Genomic DNA, 23,115 nt, shown 5'->3' with positions numbered 1-23,115 from the left:
CTGTGATGAGGAATTGGTGTACGACAACCGCATCGCAGTGTGGAATTATTGAAGATTTTATCGCTGTGGATTGGTGTCAACAATTCCACCACTCTACTCGCATTTGTAAAAGTTGCTCTCTTTGTCAGACCATTATTATCGCCAGCGGGGTCTGCTGCATCCATATGTCTGGCTGTATCCTTGTAAAAAAGCCCAGCAGAGAATAGTGATTCCAGGGTGTGTCTATCATAGTTCATTAAACATTCAATGATACTACGGTATGGGTAAGTGTTCGAGCTCTGTGAGACCAGTCTGTCGCACAGGATAGTCGCACCGTCGGCGATGGCTGTCCCATCAGGTCTTGTGATTTTGAGACATATGTACAACAGCATATTGTTTAGATCAATATAGTCTTCACCGTTCCCTGCGATGAAAAACTCCAATGGCGCTGTGTCAAATATTGCTGATATAGGTGGTACTTCTACATATGTGTTTTTTTCTATCGTTGTTTGTGTCAATGGAATTGTGAACAAGTCCAACTCTGACTTAACACACTCCTCTGACATATCATGTATCAGGGACATGGTGAGAATATGGTTTTAAAACCTTTTCCACCCGATGCACACTATGTTGTTTACCTCTTGGTTTCTTTTTTGACACTGGCACATTCTGAAGAACCGCTTTGTTTTTCTTTGCACATGGTTTGCGCCTTGCCCCCAGGGGGTCTTTTCACAGATCTGCCTGACATCACAAGCAGGCCTGAACCTCCTTGGTTTTTCTAAACGGTTGCGGTTGTCATGACGTTAGTAACCACTTTGCTATCAATGTTTTTAGCAGCGGTCTTGAGATGGGGTTTTGCAATGTAGAACCCTTTTTTCAATAGCGGCACGGCCATTCGAAAAAGTCCGCAAAAAATTCCACCGAGCCCTGACCCATACATTACAGTGCTGCCCACATATCTGGGCAACACCCCACCGGTCTGGTTTTGATAATAAGTCACATAACGTTGCGGATCCTGAGCGTACGGGTTAAACGGTTTCATCGTTTTTAAAATCGGAGCTTTTGTCCCGCAGGCCTAAAATGAAGCTTGAATGGCACGTTGAAGTTTTGATCCGTTTTTACCTCTATCGCAATGTCACTGATGTGTGTTTTAAGCCGCGTTTCCACCGCAGGAACTTTACCCCAGAACTAGGAACCTTTTGAGGAACTCAGTGCGTTTCCACCGCAGGAACTAGGGTCTAAATTTAGTTCCGGGGGCTTTATTTTACCCCCAAAAAGGTTCCTGCTCGGGGGGTAGTACTTTCCAAAAGTACAGGAACCTTTGGGGTGGGGCGCAAGCACTGAAAATTTCTGATTGGTCGACTACTTGCAGTGTTATTTTTTTTACTTTCAGCCGCCATGTTTAAAAATCTCCAGCCGCAAACCAATTAATTTTCATAATAACTTAAAATCAAACTTGCATGTTATGCGGCGCAGTAGCCTAGTTTTGGTTATAGCCTGCCAACGTCTTGGAATTATAACGTATGCTCTTCTGTTCTTTTCTTGCTTTAGTATTCGTTTTATAAAATGGTAAGCATTCGTGCTGGGACAGCATATTACGTACCAAAACATTCAAACGGATTAATTTGGTTGCTGAATATTTTCTTCCGGATTTTCTTTGTTAGCCCGTTGTAATTGACTCAAAACGTTTGATACGTTATGTGAGGTATGCGGTTGTTCAGCGTAATTCACATTGGTGATAGCCTACAGTAAAAGCAAATTGGAAATCACCTTCCGCACTTTTTGTCAGGGTAAAATAACAGGTTAATTCTAGTAATCGTCCCTTTAGCTTTTTCAGACTACCGTAATTTTACTCTGCCATTCTTCAATTCCACAAAAAGACCAGGAAGACTATGGACTAATTTATGGTGCATGGTTCGCATCTGGAGGGCACACTTCGCTGCTCGGCTAGCAGTAACTTCGAAGGAAAGCAAACTGTGGCTGTACCACTGCTAATTTAACTTTTCACTCAAGTCCGAGTTTTCGTTCTATTCTTGTCATTTTGCGATTAGTCTATATGGAATTGACGATGGGAAAGTAATCAAACAGCAAATTGTTTACAACATGTGCATGTTTTCTGCTGTTGTTGCCAGTTATATTGGAAATGTGAATGCATTCTGTCGCCTCGGATGTCAAGACATGAAAGTGAATGTTCGCATAAAAACATAAGGAATGTGTTTGAGAGGATATATAAAACAGTTACAATCTGACTATTGGCCTGTTATATGCTATTTGTTGCATAACAACGGTCCAAGTTCAACTACCAACGACAGTTTTGCTTGACAACGGTAAAATATTCCCAAACGGCTGCAGAAGAATATTTCAATTCCAGGTGATTAAATCAATAAAAATCAATAAATACAAAAGTAACCATATACAGTCATTGTTGGTAGCCTGTTGTATATAAGTGGAATAAACCCCTCCGGACTGTCCCGGTTATTAGAAAATAATGTGCTACTTCGGTGGTAGTATGGGGTTACAGAAGAAATCATAGGACAGATGGACCGACGACAACGTCGCTTTTTCATACGTCAGTGGGCTAATTTGCCTAATCTTCGCGGGACTTTAGACCGCGGTGGAAATGCAGACAACCATTGGCTGAAGGAACCTTTTAGTTCCTTGAAAAGCAGTTCCTGGGACTAAAAGTTCCGGGTACTTTTGGTGGAAACACGGCTTTAGACACGGGTATGTAGTGCACCTTGTCGTATCTAGTAGTGATAATCTCTTTGTCTTCCCCTGATATATTTACGCATCTCAACAATGGTACAAAGTAGTCGCCCACAACTTGATGCTCAATTATATCGGTGTACACGAAAAGTGTGTAGAATCCGTTGAATATGTCCGCGGGGTTCGGTGCGTAAACTCTGTCCGGAAGCCTTTCAGACGTCTTTGGCGGTTCAGCAGGGTCAAGAACATCCTTTACATTTAGCCCCAGGATTATTGAGAGTTTTCCGTAGAACTTTAGAATGATGTCACGCCTTGTCTGTATGTATATTTTGTTTTTTACAGAGTCATAACCAAACTTTACATGGTGCGGAACTATGTGTTGATTAATCTCATCAACTATTGATGCAATGCTCGGGTAAAACCCCGCGCTCAGCTTGCATCCGGTTGACTCTTTAGATTTTTTATCAATGAGGATAGAAGATCCATCTACATCGCGAAAAGTCTCCCACGTTCTTGGATACTGGAATTCGACTAACAAGACGAATTACAAGGCAACGTTATGTAAAATCCGTCATCACCCATGGTGTTGTTCACTCCGAAATGAAACACAGTGTGTAAAAACACAAATTAAAAAGGTTCTAAATGTTAACCACTTCTTCTTCACAAACCCAACTGTTGAATTTTGAAGGCCAGCCAAGCCATTTTACCAAAACCATAATCTTTCTCCCCATTTTTTCCTTTCTAAAATCTTCTCAACTTTGAAACTTTTATCCCTACCTACCTAGATTTTTTGCAACTCTTCCTCATAAAAACATCCGTCTATTATTTCCCCGTCATAACCTTTTAACTTGTAGACTGGCTGTGCCCGTGGAATGCATTCTGATATGGTGAAAAACTTGTGCGTGTAATTTTGCTCGTATCCCTTTGTAAAGGGACCCCTTACTTTGGAAATTCACACAACATCGCCTGTATTATATTTAAACACAACATTCTTATCTTTTCCACCCTTCAGCCCGTACAAGGTTTTAAATACATTATGTTCGTTTTCTTGGGATACGTCCGCGGGTCTCATTTTGATACTCCGATGATAACTGTTGTTGTAGGAGGTAATTAAATCTTGCAAGCCATCAATATATCGTTTGGAATTGACTGCTGTTAGAGATTTATACCGCCAACATGTCTACCCTTAATTAGTTTTCCTATGAGTAAGAGCGTTAGCTCAATGCTGATGCTTTTAGCTCGCTGCCTGTGTGGACAAAAGATGGTGAATATGTATATTTGACATAGTTACAGTTCTGAAAATATAGTCTTGTGGTTTAAATAAAACGTCCTTTCTACAACGGTCATCTGCAAATGTTTTTTGAGGGTATTCTTCCTTCCTCCAGTATGGATTCGAATGCTTTTGCTACTTCCGCTCCTGTTTTGTTTTTTAAAACACGTGTCCATGCATATTTGCTAAATACATCTATACAGTGAACATATATTTGAAATTGTCATTTTCCTTTGTGTACATAGTCATATGAACCAGGTCAGCTTGAAATTGAATGTCAATACCGCGCACTATCACTCTGTTTCTCTTATAGTTAATGCGTGCCGGCTTGTGAAGCATATAGGTATCCTTTCCGGCTAACCATTCAGAAACTTGTTTGTCAGACAAGCGCACCCCTATGTCTTTGAACACGGCCTCTTTTAAACGCTTTTTACCACCAAAAGAACCCTCGTTAGAGGGTGTGAAGTAAACTGATTTCAGAAGATCTGTCATGATACCAGCTCACCAAATACCTGAACAAATAATGACATTATTTGCTTGATTCTCATCTTTTATTTTCAACAAGATTATAAACTCACATTGTGTCAAGGTAGTCTAAAAATTTAACACGTATGTCAACATTTCTCTCAAGAAGGAAATCGACAAGTATTTCTACTACTTTACACACATTTACTGACTCTTTTTTAGACAGCTTTGTTACACAGACACCTGTTCTGTATGTACAAAGACTGGTGATGTGTCCTATGCTGAAACCTCTTCGACATGACTCCATGGAGTCTAAAAGATCGCTCACAGTCACATGACATGGTTTGACAGCATTTGCACAAATGCGCTAAAGATCACCACACTCTTTAGACATTTTCCTGGCTAACATCATTTGTTTTTTAAGACTGTTCATCCACCGCATTTTTAGTGTTAAAATTGTCAACCTCATCAGCTATAATTCTATATAACAATGCTGTTAATTCAAATTTTGCACGTTGTTTAACAAGATCTTTTGACAAACTGGTACAGGCACAGACAATCCCCATATTGACACAACTCAACCACCTTTTCCCCGCCAACAGTCCCGTGCATCAAAAACAGCTTGTGCGCCCTGTGGTTTTTCTCTTATTTCCTTCAGTTTCTCACAAATGTATGGTTCTTCTTCCAGCTCGTAGACAATAGCTTCCACAGAACCGTGGATTTTTTGCGGGTGTGGGTGTAGTCCATATGTGCTCAGAAGTTGTGTCAAGGCCTATAGTAATTCCGGCTTGAAAAGTTTTATTTCCTCAATGTTCGTTTGAAAAAAGTATGCGTTAGGTTCAGAGACATGAATGCTGTAACTGGCTCGGGTGATCCACTTCACAGCCGAAACTAAATTCCCGCAACTTTACACCAATGATGTGTTCTAATATGACACCAACAGCTGCCTTCATGAGTCTGAAGCCCAGCGGCGCTATACATCCAACCACGTCTTCTCCAGGGGGTGTAGAGGTGTCACTATCGTAACCTACTGAAGGCAATGCTGTTAGCGATTCAGTAGACTCAGACCTCTGCGTGTATGTCAAATTCATTTTCCCCAGATTTTCGCACCAATCGTCAAGTCATCCGTAGTCTTCAGGCATTGCAGCTTCATTTACCAGTGACATGTTTAGTCAGCATGTCAACAAGTCTTTGAGATGAACTGTCTTGGAGGTGTCGGCCTTTTTAATGCTTGTAGAGAATGGGCGGTGATTCCAAATGGGGCACCCCACAGTCACACTCAAGGTCAGACTGACACGTCTGAAAAAGTTTTACTTTGATGTCTTGGTATCTATCCAAAACGTTGCACCATTTGAACAACCTGTCTATCTTCTTGAAAACGTCATGTAGAACAGGAATGTCTTTCCAAAGAACCATAACTTTCAGGTCGTGTATTATCTTCTCTACATCATTTTCTTTATGCCCCCTTACGAATGTGTATTCATCGCTGCACATATAAACGTAATAATCAGGATCCTTTTCATGATCAGCAAATATGTAGTAGCCTTTTTGTGGTGTTGCGCTATTCCACGCGGCACTAGACACGGTCCAAACCAGGGACTTCAAGGTCTCAAATTTGTTTCTAAACAAACTCCAGTCTTTAGCAGGGAATGAAATGTGAAACGTGTCATCTTCAGATGTTTCCCAGCCAGATTCAACGGCGTATAGTTTCACAGATCGTGTAACTTTGTCAAAAACATATCCACCAACACGTCCATCAGGCAACATCCATTCGTATTCCGTATACTCAGATTTTCTCTTTTTTGGCGCAAAAGTAATTTCGTCATCCACAATAGTATTGGAAATGGGTGTAAGAGGTACCATCTTCACACTCTTTGTTGCCTCTGATGTTGCCATTTTAGTATCACAGACCTGGGCGTCCCTAGTTCGAATCTGGGGCCACGCTCTACCAGTTAGCCAGCCCTTGGCTCATGAAATACTCCTATCTGCCCTTGAAACAATGACTGGGGGAGGTGTCATAAATCTCTCACTGACAAACAGACCTGCCACTCAAACTGACCTTTCAATCAAACATATGGTGGTCAAAAACTGACCTGTCACTCAAACTGTCCTGTCACTCAAACTGACCTGTCAATCAAACTGTTCTGTCACTTAAACTGACAGGGGGGTTATAAATCAATCATTTAGACAGAAAGTATAGGATAGATACTACTCCTGTTCTTAAATAAAAGCACTATTGTCTATTTTTCATGAGTGCCCATTATTTAACATCTGACTGTTTGTAATTACACAAACATGAAATGTGTTACATTGCCAAAACTTCTGTGCCTCTGTCTTGAATAATTACAGTAGCCAATTTATTATATTTACCAAAATATTACATTTACTAAAAATATAAATTATTTAAATATGATTATGTAAAGTTAAATAATATACTTTACTTGTACCACAGGTTTTGTTTTTGGTAGTAAAATCTATATCAATGCAATTTGAACTTGCTGTCATTTAGTATTTCTCTGTGTGTGAGAGGAACATTTTATATTTAATTTAATTAATAAATGTATTTATTATTCATCAAATTTGTAACTAGCACTGAGAGGAATTCTATAGTACTGTGAAAAAACTATTTGCCCCCTTCCAGATTTCCTCTATTATTGCATATTTGTCATACTGCATTGTTTCAGATCTTTAAACAAAATGTAATATTAGACAAAGGGAATCTGAGTAAACCAAAACGTTTTAAATAATAATTTCATTGTTTTAATGAAAAACAGGGGGAAATAATTTTTATTTCAACTGTGTGTGCGTGTGTGTTTGTGTGTGTTTATCTAAGGCCAGCATAATTCTGGACAAGGGCAACTTGGACATTGGATGTCTCCTTGACTGGATCTTCCTGATGGTGAGCTGTTGTTCAACGTCCTCAGGACATTGTTGCCCAGGATGACAACTGGTATGGGTCTTCCTCCCACCTATTTCTGAATCTGGGAGCACAAGCTCCCTTCTTTGCCTTGCCTGTAAAGCTGGAATTAAACAAAGTTGATGTTCATGAATTTGTACTGGTGATCCACAAAGCCCTGCAGTACAAAGGTGTGGAATCCCTTCTGATTGTAGTAGTCATTCAGATAGTGCTTTTTTGCTTGGATTGGGATATGGCTCCCGTCCACTGCCCCAAAGCACTGGGGAATCCCCACCTGACCTCAAAGTCACACAACACCTCCACAGCAGCATCTTCTTGAGCGATCCTAATTTTTGTGCCACTGTTTGGGCTACGGCTGTCAGGGTTTTCAGAGAAATTGATGCAAAATGCAGAGTGCAAAAAACTCAGGTGTCAAAAGGAAAATTTAAACAAGGACTTTACTAATAACAAAAAAAAAACAAGAAACCAAAATGAGGCCACATAGGGCAAAACCGAAAAACTCAAATCTTCCAAAAAGATAAACAGCAAAATAACTCAAAATACTTGGACAAGAAAAACAAAGGAAAACTTGAAACACTCAAAAAAAACTCAAATGGCAGGGAACTAGAACAGACGGGGCAGATCACAGGCAGGTCAGAACACAAGAACACAGCAACACAGGCAGAAACACAAGGAACCAGCACCCGATTCAGGGAAACAAATGACTTAAATAAACCAGACACAGGTGAACTCAATACATAATCAAACAAGAGAGGGATGGGATAATGAGACATGAACAGAAACAATGATTGAATAATAGAAAACAATAATACAATTAGCACAGGGGAAACCAATGAGGGAACGAACAGAAATACAAACTGAAGTGCAGGAAAAACAGAAACACCGAACCATGACAACAGCCTTACATTCCTGTAGTGAAAATAAAATATTACTTAAAAAAAAAAAAAAAAAGTTATTTATATATATATATATATATATAGTAACATTCATGGCATCAGTGCCAGTATCAGTGCCAGTATTTTACAGTTACATGATTAGGTAAGCTCATATGTGATATCTGGTGTGCTGTGTACCATTTTATTTGTTCAGACTGTGACCTCTGGGTAAGATGAGCAAAACAGCTTGAGGAGAGGAAAGCCCATAATTAAAATAGATAGCCTAAATAGTTTGTATGGGTGTACAGGAACCTGCATTTTGTACAAGTGAAATTATTAAATTGAAAGTTGTATTTTTTCTGACCATGATACAAAATGTAAAAAAGGCTCATTTTATTCTGTATTCCCTAGCTATTAAATTAAAAAAGAACGCTTAGCTCATGGTTAACATTGTTCATTTCAGCAACACCAGGTCCATCTCCTCCTTTTGCATTCCTGCAAGCTGCGTGTCTACAGATTTTCATTATCTAGACACCAGAGATTAATGAAGGTTACTTGAATAATGTTATATAATACATAAATTACTGATAGAAAATTCCAGCATGACCAATGGAAACATATTCATTATTCTGAAACAGCCCAGACCAATAGTCAACACCAATAAATTCTGGATTGTGATGTCATCACTTTATCATCATGACTTCTGTGAGACCAAGGGCCCTCTACCTTCTGCTGACCTAAATTCACAATAGGAAAACATATATGAATCATTCTACAGTACCACAGCCCAGACCAATAGTCAGCACTGTTCAATTCTAGATTATGACATCATCAATTTATCATTATGGCTTTGTTAGTCCATGGGTCCTCTACTATGTGCTGATACAACATGATGGTTTGTTCTCAACTTGATGAAATTGGCAATGAAATATGCAGAGGTAGAAAGTTCAGGGATCAGAAAGTAAAAGTCATTTTTCTTATGCCCATGAGCTAGTGATTTCACTAGTTCTCCCTCCTGACTGAGGAATTGTGCTAATTAGGAAATCCAGATGATTAGAACAAAATACTGGGAAGGACATTTACTTCCTGAACCAGGAAATACATTCTACAAAAAGATTTTCTCAGTTTTATGTTGTTATCTCAGTTTTTTTTATCATTAAGCATTGTATTAGTAAACCCTGATTGTGAACTTGTCCAATTACTGTAAATGGTAAATTAAAAAGGCTTCAGTAACATGAGTACTTTAAAAAATATATTATAGTTGTCATTTATTCAACTATGCCAAAACTGCATAACTGTAGATCTGTAAGCACACAAACAACCTGATGAGCTACTCATGATAAATGAGGCTGGGTAAACCCAGCAGACTATAACCTACGTTCTCTAAGCAGTAGAGACAGTTATCTCCTGGCAGGCCATGGTCAGCACTGGCAGTCAGGATGTGATTCCAGCACCTTGAAAGCAAACATCACTGCAGTGAGAAAAGGAGCTGGATAAGGAAAAAACATTGTCATAGCAAGGGGGAAATGTTTAAATTGATTGGTTTTTAACTGGTGTAACTCGGTCAGGTTTGTGGGCCTCCTTGTTTGGACACGCTTTTTCAGTTCAGTCCACAAATTTTCTATGGGATTCAGGTCAGGGATTTGTGATGGCCACTCCAATACTTTCACTTCGTAGTCTTTAAGCCATTTTGCGACCAAGTTTTAATTTTCTAGCTGATGTCTTGTGGTGTTTCTTCAGTATTTCTAGATAATCCTCCTTCCTCATGATGCCATCTATTTTCTGAAGTGCACCAGTTCCTTCTCCAGCAAAACACCCCCACAACATGATGCTGCCACCTTCATGCTTCACAGTTGGGATGGTGTTCTTCGGACTAAAAGCCTCACTCTTTTTCCTCCATACATAGTGCTGATCATTATGGCCAAACAGTTCAATTTTGTTTCATCTGACCAAAGAACGCTCCTCCAAATGACTAGGTCTTCGTACTGGTGATCACCTGCAAACTTCATTCTGGCTTTTTTTATGATTTTATGAACTATTCACAGCATTTGAATGCTTTTACACTGCTTTTGACGTTCCTTGAATGTTTATTTTCTTTGATGAATTACTGTATTGGTTTAATTATTCTTAATTTCTTATACAGAATTGTAATTGGGCATTACAAAGTGAGGTAAAAAGTCAGGGTTAACTCATTTAGAAGTCTTGTTCATATTCCAACAGAAATATTCACAGGGAAAAGCTGTGCTTATATTCTATGAGCTTTGCAACTTTTTAGTTCAGTAATGACATTCATAAACCAAATGATGAGTGTGGCCCTGAACCAAATGCCAGTCATGCGTTTGACACCCATGTGACACTGAAATCTTTTTGAATTACTGCAGTTTGCATGTTTCTGTGAATTGCTGTGAGAAAATACACTGTGTACAATGTGCAGAAATTGTCCAAAAGCACAAAACAAAAAATGGCAAAACAGATAACTGTGCATAACTGTTGTAAGGTCAGATAAACACCAACCCCATGAGGATGAGTAGCCGCTTTTGTTCCAAGTATTCATTACCATTACCTTTATTTGGCAGAAGCTTTTATCCAAATTGACTTCCAATAAGTGCATAAACAAGCTGTTATGCCGACGAGCATGAGATTCAAACCCACACGTGCAGAGCACAATGGATTAGCAGTCCATCGCCTTAACCACTCGGCCACCTCGTCTGTGATATTTGACAGTTTTGAGGGATAAATCATTTCATTTTTATGATCTGACCTTATGCTGGGTCTGGAGCACCACCCAACTTAATATGATGCAGGAAGTCCTGGCTTCTATTCAATGTAAATTACTGTAATCATTTATTTTATTTAAAATTGTATAATCAGATGAAGTTGAAACAATGTTTATACTATTGTTCATGGTCAATTGTGTGTATAAAATTGGGTATGGTCAACTTTGTGTGTTTTCTTCACAACATGGATTCAACAAGGTGCTGGAAACATTCCTCAGGGATTTTGGTCCATGCTGACTCGATAGCTCCCACAGATTTTTTGCCCGCACATTCATGCTGTGAACCTCCACTTCCACCTGCAGGTTCTGTATTGGACTGAGATCTGGGAAATGTGCAGGCTACTGGAGCAAACTGAAATCACTGTCATGGTCATGAAACTTGAGATGATGCATGTTTTGTGACACAGCACATTATCCAGCTGGATGTATCCATTGTAAAAAGGGTAGACTGTGGCCATAAAGGTATGAACATGGTCAGCAACAATGCTGAGTTATGCTGTGGAATTTAAATGTTGCCTAATCGGTATTAACAGACCTGATATGTGCCAAGAAAACCTTTCTGCACCATTACAACACCACCACCAGCCTGCACCGTTTACACAAGGCAGGATGGATCCATGGATTCATGCTGTTTATGCAAATTTCTGACCCTACCATATGCACATCTAGCAGATATCGAGATTCGGCAGATCAGAGGATGTTTTCCAATTTTCAGTCATCTGGTTGTTGGTGATCATGTGTCCATTGTAGTCTCCTCATCCTGTTAATAGCTGACATATGTCCAACCCGGTGAGGTCTTCTACTGCTGTAGGTCATCTGCTTCAAGGTTCAAAGTGCTGTGTGTTCAGAAATCCCCCTCTGCACACCACTCTTGTAAAGAACTGTAATTTGAGCATTTTTAGTCTTTCTGTTAGCTTGAACAAGTCTGCCCATTTTCTTTCGATATCTCTCATGAACAAGGTGTTTTTGCCTACAGAAATACTGCTCAACAGATGTTTTTTGTTAATCGCTCCATTCTCTGTAAACTCTAGAGACTGTATTGTATGAAAGTCCCAGGAGGGCAGCTGTTTCTTAGATTTTGAAACCACTACTCTGGCAACAACAATCATACCATGGTCAAAAGTGGCTTAGATCATGTCTTGCCCATTCTAATGTATGGTCAAAAAACAACTAAACAACTAACCACTTCACTATGTTTACATTCTTTATATATTAAGTTTCAGCCACATGATTTGCTGTTTGAAGGAGCAAGCTATTTGTGTCAACAAGCAGGTGTACCGAATAAACTGGCCGATGTGTGTGCATGCGCGCGTGTGCACACTTACAGGAGTATTATTTTAGGACAAAGTGTGTAGTCAGTAATTGATGACTACATGAATGTGCTTCCTCATGTCTTTGTGAACTCATGGGTCGAAAGCCACACTTTTAGTTATTCTCAGCACTTTCAAACCAGAATAATGAATAACTTACTCTCATAGGGAACTCAAAACAAATACAATGCAGGAAACGTAAACAGAGGTCTCATCGTGAGTAGCAATACAGAACATTTTGGTATATTTTAACAGATATAAGCCTTTCAAAGTATGTTGTTCTGTATATGGTGAAATTGTGTTTGAGTAAATCTTGTACACCATAGTCGTGAATACAGAACTGCCACTTCTCCTCAAATGTTATGTTTAATATTTAACTGTCAGCTGTATCTGGTTGCCAAGATCAGACAATGGGAGGTTACAGCAAAAGCCTATGAAATGTGGGAAAGTGATATTTAAAAATGTTTTCTTTTTTAATATTTGAACCTTGGCACCTGGACTATTGCTAGAGAGGTCAATGGTTGATTTGGTTAATGATGTGCAAATTGTGTTAAACACTACCAATCATTTCCAGGGTCCTCAGAAGACAAGGAATACTCACTGTACAGTATTCTTAGTGCAGACACACAATCCGTAATGGCATTCGAGGATTCTAAAGTACGAACTTTCTGGCCTGCAGACTATGCTGTGTTTGCTGGCCTTTTTGTGGTGTCCTGTGGAATAGGGATTTTCTTTGCAATCAAGGACAGGAAGAAGGTCACTTCGAATGAGTTTTTGGTCGGAGGAAGGCAGATGTCCTGTGGCCCTGTGGCACTCTCCCTCACTGCCAGCTTCATGTCGGCAGTGACAGTCCTGGGGGCTCCTGCCGACGTGTACCGATTTGGGGGTGCCTATATTTACTTTTGTGTTGCCTTCTTGTTTGTGGTGACATTGTCAGCTGAGGTTTTTGTACCTGTTTTCTACAGATCGGGAATCACCAGCACATATGAGGTAGGAGCATGCACTATTGTTCAATTGAGATTTCCTTATCTGTCTATCTACTTGCAAGTAAAGCACGCACATTTAATTAACCTCTCACAGAGCTAGAGAAAAGGACCCTGATGAATTAGAACAGACAAGATAGAATCTATTCCCCTCTCTACCAAAAACACAATTTGCTGTATATTTAATTGGAGTCTAACCCTGGATATCTGTTCTTTGTTAAAGTCAGTTTCCATCACAATAAAAAGGTTTGATAAGACACAACAATGTCATTGACAAATATTTACCATGCCACAAAATTATCATGTCTGAAGGGTTTTCCTATTGCAGTCATGTCAAAATTAGTATCTTGTTCATATGTTAATAAAGTATATTCAAATGAAAATGTAGGACAGGTCAACCATGCCATTATTACAAGTATTTTGATTATGTATGTGAACAGGAGAATCTTTCTGTACTTTCCAGAGCAGTGATCTACTGCCCGAGGAAACCTAAGGAGTGCAGTGAATTATTCCATGCACAAACTCTTAAAAACATATTTTCTTTTCCTATCTATTTGTTCCAAGCAGAATGTGAATTGTAATGTTTCTGTTCTTTTGTTCCTCGTGCAACATAACATTCATGAATTGGTAAAAATGAAAGAAAAAAGAAACTGGTTAATGTTCCTTTTCTCCCACCCCCAAACATTGAAAGCAGCATGTCTTAAAACATATTTTCTTTGTGACCATATTTCCGAAAATAATAATGAACACAGTTGAAGTTATTTCTTAATTGTGCATCAGTCATTCTCTGATATGCACATGCCTTTTGACTATTTTATTACACTGAGCACGGTATATGTTTGCAGTGGTCAGCGCTCCCATGTAAAACATCAGTTTTTTGGACCTCAATATCTCTACTTTTTCTAAACCACTGAAACGTCCATTTTGCTGGTGGACTACAATAGCCATAGACTTGCCAAATACTGATTTTTGTGTAGCTATATTATGCCATTAACTTGTGGATACCCCCTTAAAAATTAATAGGTATGCACTGATATATCGTCCAACGATCGGTAATGATCGGCAAATTAACAATTTGAACAATCAGTCAATTGTTTTAAAAACAACCAAACATCAGATCCAATTATGACCTGTCAATCAAAAGAAAAATATAATCTAAGTCTAATAATTGTACTTTGTTTTCATATTCATTGTTTCCACTATAATTGTTGCCAGACCAACAAAATCCTTTTTTAGCATGCCAAAAATAATGGCAAATATCTATTCATATGGAAATCTCTGGGGATTCTCTGCGGGGCGCTGGTCAGAAACATAAGTCAACCTGTATGTTGTTGCCTGGGAAACTTGACGCGTTGAGACCAGAGACATGTTGGCTTTCTTTCTTCTCCAAAGCATCTCGAAGTGAAATTAAGTATAAATGTAATATTTTTTTGTGCAACCACAATGTCACCAGTTGAAGTACTAGAATCACATGTGAGCATGGCACCAACTAAAATGAAAAAAGAGAGGGGGGCAGACAACCAAATATTAACATTTTTCTCCTGTGTTCATTATGTGCTATTTTGCAAACGTTAAATGATTGTTAACATTGATGCGCAAGGTGCATAAAACCTTGGTAAGTGTGCAAAGTAATGTGTCCCTGGTGTTTTTCCCTCCAATAGCCATGCTTTTGAAATATACGACCCCAAGAACTTCCTGGCACTTCAGTTTAATCTGATTTAAATTGATCTAATATGGCAGTTGAATGTAACACTTGCCAGTTGTCTTTAGGCAACAACAAAACAAATATGCATATTTTTTTATTATTCAGTCATTTAAATGTATTTTAAAACGTATTTTTCTAAGCCTAAATTTCCCACTATAAAAGTTCACCCGAACTGTCTGGGCGTGGTAATGAGAACTGTCAGTTAGCTATGATTGACACACCGTGCCCCGTTACCATAGCTACCTCCATGATACACGCTCATCTTGGGAGACTGAATTTTCACAAGCTAGCTAACTTAGTATATCAAGTATCGATAGCTAAGGACGTTGACTTATATCCAATAATAATTTTTGCCAGCTAGCTAGCCAAGTTAAGATAAAACCACAACTATAATGTCCTTTTGAAAGCAAACTAGCTAGCTAATATTATCGATAACATTACATTATGAAAGCAAACTACATAGGCTAACTAGCGAACATTAGCTAGCTATAAATGAATATAACCAACCAGATAGTCTAATAGTCCTTAAAAGGTACTCTAAAAATTGAACCTAACGTTAGTTAAATATAATAACTATGGGACAAAAATTATCCATGGGTCCCCAAATATGATTTAGAATGAGCATCACAGCAATCTGACTGACAGTAGGGAGGGCAAAGCGGAGCTTTAGAATGTCCCCAGCAGTGTGCGCGTGAGCTCAACAATACATTTCTCACAGAAAAGGTAGTTTGTCGCCTTTTTTAAAGTTTATTACAGTGGTGATAGAAGTGAAAATAATTAAGTGGTGCTGTGCAGTTAGCCTTAACTGATTGCCGTACAAGGTTAATGTGAAGTAGCTAGCACAATCGGACAGCACTAACCCATAAAAATGTATTTTGAACGATACTCTCTCAATCGAACGGTATATCTGAAAAACATTCGATTATAGTCAGCGGCACCGAAATTTTCTTTCACACCTCAATAAACGGCAAAAGTCCCAGTAGAAGATTGAATTAAACCTTTTAAAGTTATATATTTTCTGAAACGTTATCGATTCCGCTTGGCCACAGTGAGTGAAACTAGGCTATCTGAGCATATAGTTTCTATGTAAACTACGTCAGAAGGATTCAGCCTTGTTGTTTGCTACCTAAACTTCACAGCACACTTGTAGCAGGACGGTGTGTCTGGTCAGATTTCTTTACGGGGCGTGAAAAGGGAGTGGTTACTGTACTTGTGACGCACTAAGTCGATAACATTCTCAACCAGCTGAAAATCGGACGATAAATTTAAAACGCATATTTCTCCAAAAATAAAGAACGGACATATTTAATACTTTACTCATCGTGTTTCTTCAATGCCTCTTGTGCAAATAGCACATAAAACCGAGAAAGTGTGAAAACCACTGTTACTCCTTTAATGTTAAAAAAAATCTGATTTGTTATCTGAGTTTGTAACATTGATAAAGATGCTCTGTACGCAATTGTTGAGTCTTAATTATAATATGGCATTGGTTACACAGTGTTTTTTAGAAAGGCATGAAACTACCAAAATATCGGTGTCGGCATTGGTCGTTGTTTCCCCCCAAACAATCGAAAATTGGCATTGGCCAGAAAATTTCATATCGGTGCATCCCTATAAATTACCATACTTTTTTGTGCAAACGTAACTCAATTTAAATACGCAACACCTGACACAACACCCCTCATTCTGACGGTCATTTTGAGACATGCATGCTTTTTTTATACTTTCATGGCTGTAGGATTTATTCAATTTGAATGAGACCTCAGAATTTTGATGATGAATTACTTAACATGGAGAGACACAATGACAATTTATAAATTAGGCTAGCTTCTCAAGGTTTGAATAATTCCATCTGTCTGAAGTTCCAAAAGAACATGATCGCTAAAAATATGAGGCTGTTACGTCTTTGTCTAGTGCAGCAGTAACCGGCACATACAGTCAGGCAGCAGATACCTAGCAGCCAGTCAGTCATACACTGAATTTGAAGTGGCAAGCAGTCAATTAACAGCAATGCTCCAGTAGACTAAAGCAAGCAAGGGAAAGACCATGTAGCTTGCCAGTTTAGTTAACTTTAGCTAGGTACTATATTGTCCTTGCTATCTTTTAGCTAAAGTTATATTATTACAGCTAGGGTGACCAATGTGATCTTTTTATCTCCTGTATCTCCGTAGCAACTCTCATGTCTAGCTAGCTAGCTAACAGTCTAACTAATTAGATATGGCCAGCTAGCATGGACATAAAAGTATGAATTAGGCTCTTTGCGATAAGGTTTGAATCTTAAGCAATCTGCCCAGTGTTGAGTAAATGTTGTTTGAAGTACAGCAGACATATACAGAGCTGTAGCAATTGTCAAAGGTCTGTGCTGATACACCTTGATGGAGAGCTGGCTGATGTTAGCGTTAGGGCTGATGAATTTACTTTCCTGTCTTTCGGCAAATACAGACAATTCACTTATATCATGACTGCCTTCATGAGGCCTTCCATCCCATCGCCGTGTGCAGACAATATCACATAGTGTTAGCACTGAATAACTTAGCATGGTAAATACAGCACTGTGACAAAATAACCACATTAGAATTGCTTTGATATAGGGAAATGATGGAGGAAGTCTCGCCGGAGGAGACTCAAATTCTCAAATTGCTCACAGCAGCACAAGTAAATAATCTAATCAACTTCAGGCATTTACAAGGTGTAGCATAGGAGCGGCTACAAAGGTAATTAAATAAAATGATACCACTCACTTTATTGTGATATAACCGGGCAACTTTGTGGTGGCTGGGGCCTGATTGCAATAACATGCACAGACTGGCCTAATCATTCTCAGTTAGAAAACCAAGGGCACAGACATCGAATTCCAGCTTCCTGGCAAGGTCTGACTTGGCAATCAATAAACTAAAGGACACTCAGGCATTGCTATCCTGATGTGGTGTGTGTAGGCCTACTAGTTGGCAAGCTACGAGCAGAAGTGGTGTCACTGGTTGAAGTGTTAGCAGGCTGCAGCAGCAACTTTAAAAATGTAATTAAAAACAGATGATGCAAGGTTGCATTACCTTCTGCAGAACTGCAGAGTCAAACCTCGCTCCTCTTCTTCAATTTACGCTTTACACTTGGATGATACTGATCCATCGTGTCCAGCAAGAAAGAAGGTTAATATTACCAAATCAAACTGTGTAGCAATCTAGAAATTCAACTTGGGAAATTAAAAACGCCTGCCGCCTTCCACGATTTTATGCTACCACAAGGGGAAACATAATGCAAAGCCAAATCACTGTCAGGTGACAGTGATGCTAACACTTTCATTGGAGTGGTACTTGAATCACCAACCTCACCGATCCATGACTTTGCTCATTGGGCCATGCTGCTGTTGCCATCCATGCTTGAATTTATGCCTTTCAGAAAAGTTTGTTAAAGAGGGGTACCTGTTGGATAATTAAGCACTGCATTCCGGTTCTGGCATCTTATGCTTGTCAAGTTTACCTGAGGCGGAAGCCTGCAATTGCTTTGTAAAGCTAAATGACACCAATTGTTGTTCATCAATCATTGCTGGTAGTTAGCCTAAGACTCTGACATTTTAACTCATTGCCTTCTCCCGCAACAAGTAGGATAGGCTTATACAAACTAATATAAAGGAAAGGGCATTATATTTAAGTAGCATTTGGTTAAACAAGCCAACTAAGCACTGTGTTATCTTGGCATTTTTTAAAAATTAGTTTTATGGGCAAAAATGTGAGCATTCAATGGCTATCTTGGTTTATCGATGCTTCTCAGTTTTGCTGAGTTTTATATGATTGGAATTGCTGGAATTGCTCTAAAGGCCTGCCATATTTTGCATCACATATATACATATTTTACATCCTACTCGTCCCACCTCCATTAAGCCATTAGCTACTGTAATTCAACACTTCTTTGCTGACGGGAGGTTTCCATTTTTATCAGCTGGTTTATGTGATTCTTTTAGGGCAAATGGTTTCTGAAGTTTGGCTGTTCATGTCTTTTACATGCTATTCATGCCTTTTACATGCAGTGTAATGCTCTGTTCAAATTAACTAAGTCCTATATGCTCACAAGCTCATGTAGCCTATTAAGGTTTCCTGCAATTTTCATAGATTCATATTGCATATTTGGTGGATTGCTGGGATAATTTTTCATGACAAGCTAATGTCACTTTATGGAGCATACATATCTGGTGGATTGCTGGGTTAATCGATTATTTCTAATGGCAAAGTATTCATGACCAAGCATCCAATGGAAATCAAATTATAACAGCAAAGTCAACATTAACAGCTCACATCTAAGTAGCGCTATATGGCCATATGGCCCCAGCGCAACCTGGCTTCACATGAAGGAGGTTTACATAAAATTGGAATAACAGGGTCGATTCAAATACAATATCACTGTATTTTTATGCATTGTGTCTGAGATGAGATTACGAAGGACTTGTTATAATTGTAGGGATTTCCAAAATATACGATCGATATTCATTTAAGGAACACAGGGTCAGGGTAAAGCCACACATCCTCCGAAGAGATTGCCTGGCATCGTTCCTACCTCCCACAATTGCCATACTTGTGGGCATGTTTTCTAATTTTAGAGCTGTGTTCCATAAATGTATATCAAATGTATATTTAGTAAATCCCCACACAGCAATAATGAACAAGTCCTCCTTATTAGGAATGGAAAAATCATATCTAGATCCCGAGATAGTTTACGTCGGATCTTTAAACGGATTGGTTATCGCACCATGTTCCCATCCTTCCAGTCGCTTTGCCGGCTTGTCTCGCATTGCTAGCCATCCCATTCCTTTTCGGATGTAAAAAATCGGCTCCCATTGAAATGGAGGCAATAATGAGGTCGCTTCTCGATGGAGGTTGAGCGGCTTCACCCTCGGTCTCAATCCCAATTAGCATCTTTTTAAAATTGTGAAGTGGGCAGAGACCCGCGAAAATCTGGTGTCTCGGTACACTTTAAGTTTTTTCTAGTGAACAGTAATGTTTATTTTATTTTGGTTTTCGTTTTTGTTCCCACAAAAAGGCCTGTCATTTCTGGTTTTAGTTTTTGTTTCCATTTTGTTTCTGTTTTCAAACCCTGTTCCATAGATGAAATAAGAGAATCTCAGGTACTTTTTAAAGCATTAATTGGGGAATAAATGAGGCCGTTTAGGCCATACATCATGCTTCCTCTCACAAACACCATCATACTCTCTCACATACACCACTATACTCTCTCACATACACCATCATACTCTCTCACACACACCATTATACTCTCTCACATACACCACTATACTCTCTCACATACACCATCATACTTTCACACAAACACCCTTATACTCTCTCACACACACCATTATACTCTCTCACATACACCATTATACTCTCTTACACACATCATTAACACTCTCTCAGAACACACCACCATATAGAATAGTAGTGTCTGAGAGAGAATGATTATATGTGTGAGAGACTATAGTAGTATGTTTGAGAGAGTATGACTGCCAGTATGCGAGAGAATAGTAGTATGTGTGAGAGAGTTTTGATAGTCTGTGTGTGAGAGAATACTAGTATGTGTGAGAGAGTTTGATCCTTCCTTTCCGATTGTAATAAGAAGCTGGATCATCCCTCGGAGCAATAACGGAAATGTGGCTGCCGTCGATGGAACCTGCACACATAGGATAACCTCGCTCTGCAAATTGTTGTATGCTACATGTGTGAAAGGGCAACTCTGGACAATGTCCGGAGTTCATATGAGAAAACGGCAGTGTGTCTGTATGATTGTCTGTGTGTGAGAGAATACTAGTATGTGTGAGAGAGTTTGATTGTATGTGTGAGAGAGAATAGTAGTGTGTGTGTGAGAGAATACTAGTATGTGTGAGAGAGTTTGATTGTATGTGTGAGAGAGAATAGTAGTGTGTGAGAGAGTTACAGCTACTGGTCTAGCTGCTGATAATCCGGCGCTGGTACGCGAGACCAGTGGTGGTCATAAGCGGCTTGTCAAAATTAAATATTTACATATCTGTTTATGCCATTAAAACTAAAACGTACCACATTAAACACCTATTTAAAGATGTGAATGATCCAGCAATATAAACTCCTATCTGCTATACATACGCTCTCTACGTTACCATCTGCAAGCTCTGGCATAAATGGTAGCATCCCGACCTACTGATCCAGCGATCCGTGTTCGGATCCCACAGCGGTATAATTTGATATATTATTTTTTTTGCTTTTTGGAGTTATTCAACATTGCAGTAAACAAACCAGTAATAGCCATTTTGTCATTGGGTATGGTTTCATATTTGTGTTTGATTTATCCTATTATTACTGCTATAAATTTGGGATAAAGGCGGTTATTACTGCTGTTTCGACAGGTCTCTGTAATCAGCTCGGCTGTAGCATGGTAGTGAACTGTAATACGAATAATCAAGTAAAACAATTAGTTTAAAAAAACGTGCTGGAATGAAACGGGAATATTGTAACAGAGATGCTTTTAGCACTGTTTCACAGCAGGTAAAACCAGAAGTGGTATGCTAGAGGTGCTTTAAGCCTTTAAACCTGTGATTTTACAGGTGTTTCAATGTAATAGTTTTTTTATAGAAGCCATTAATCATATTCCCAGGGAGAATCCAAGGCCCACTCATTTTTGGCTTATTTTCATAAATGCGATCATACTCTCTCACACACCATCATAGAGAATGGTAGTAGGCTTAGCTTGATTGAAAATCGGAAGGTAGTTTGAAACGGAAGGCAGTTTAAATTATCAGTCCCTGATTGGCCAACAGCTTTTTCACAGGCAGGGCCCGCCCTCTCTCAGTGGCACATCCAGCATTCTAATAGTCAGGGAGCCTCTAAATCAAGCTAGTTTTAATAACACAGCTAGTTTAACAACACTTTAAATTCAAAATGTTTTGTTAGAAGATACCAAGGCCATCATGATTTTTCCTATTTTTAGCCTTATTTTTCAAGCTCAGTTTTTGTTTCCAGAGGTGAATGGCAATGAGGATGACATTATTATTTTTAGCAATACAATTCGATGTGTTCAGGACATGCAATTGAAATATGAATGCATGGGACCAGACAGCATGGCTTTGGAAAGGTTATACAGGGAGCTTCATGATCATACATGGATGATATCTGCCTTTATTTCCATTAGTCAGCAATTTAACGAGGGACCTCGTAGAGAGTGTGAAAGTGCATTGGACGCAGTGTATATATGTTTTTGCTCCATATTAGATAACTATAAAGCTCAAGATTAGTTGAAGTAACTAATAGGGCTATGCCTAATTCTTTTGTTCCTCCAACCATTAGAACTGGTCATCCTGACCGCCCTCGGTACAACATCTTATCCGAACAAATAACTCACTGTATGTCACTTGGAATGAGTTGGCAAAGAATAGCCCTATGCTTTGGGATCAGCAGACGGACACTGTACAGGCACAGGGAACAACTTGAAATCCTACCACTAACATATACAGAAATTACGACTTTATTCTCGTAATATTATGACTTTATTCTCGTAATATTACGACCTTATTCTCGAAATCTCAGATTTTTTTCCCCCTCAATGTGGCCCTAATACCCGATCACACTTTACCGTTATTTCTCATTATTTCACATACGACGCATATGACGTACCCAGCACTTGACTCGTCATGGTTATAGTCATAGTGAAATACTCGTCAAGTATTTCACTAAATCGCTCCCACACTCAGAATGTAAATTTTTATGACTCGGCCCGCCCGATCAGCGGATTAACCGCGGTGCCTGCGGATATAACTGCGATCCGCGCATCACTAATACACACATTCCTTTTTTTTTCCCCACCCGCATTCAGCGAAGAAGAATATCACGGTCAGAGCCAATAAGAGGCAGAGTGGGGGCGGGTCTTCGCAGAATGCGGGTGGGAAAAAAATAACGCTACACACATACACACACAGAGACAGACCTGCTAAACGTCAGGCGCACCGGTGCGACCAATGAAAATGTTTAGTCGCACTTGACAGATTTTTGGTCGCATGTGCAACCAAAATGGTCGCACTCTGGGGCCTTGTACCTGATATCCCATCCCAGCTCACCGGTTTTAATCTTTTATTCCCAGATGAAAAATATTACACAAGCACCCATAAACATTTG

The 23,115-nt window shown here is 39.2% G+C and overlaps 1 protein-coding gene and 1 non-coding gene across 3 annotated transcripts in view; one reads left to right on the top strand and one right to left on the bottom strand.

Moving 5' to 3' along the window:
* Positions 1 to 10,839: 10,839 nt before the first annotated feature.
* Positions 10,840 to 10,921, bottom strand: trnas-gcu (transfer RNA serine (anticodon GCU)). The gene has a single exon. It is a non-coding gene; the product is annotated as a tRNA-Ser (tRNA).
* Positions 10,922 to 12,871: 1,950 nt separating this feature from the next.
* Positions 12,872 to 23,115, top strand: part of slc5a12 (solute carrier family 5 member 12) — a 39,084-nt gene continuing 28,840 nt past the window's right edge. For both annotated transcript variants that reach the window (XM_064335721.1, XM_064335720.1), the window contains exon 1: positions 12,872 to 13,288. In XM_064335721.1, the coding sequence (XP_064191791.1) occupies positions 12,935 to 13,288 (354 nt within the window). In that variant the 5' untranslated portion in view covers positions 12,872 to 12,934. The remainder of the gene's footprint in view (positions 13,289 to 23,115) is intronic.

The sequence above is a fragment of the Anguilla rostrata genome, chromosome 5 (genome assembly GCF_018555375.3).
Source record: "Anguilla rostrata isolate EN2019 chromosome 5, ASM1855537v3, whole genome shotgun sequence".
Lineage (NCBI taxonomy): Eukaryota > Metazoa > Chordata > Actinopteri > Anguilliformes > Anguillidae > Anguilla > Anguilla rostrata.
This window is presented reverse-complemented; position numbering and strand designations above follow the sequence as displayed.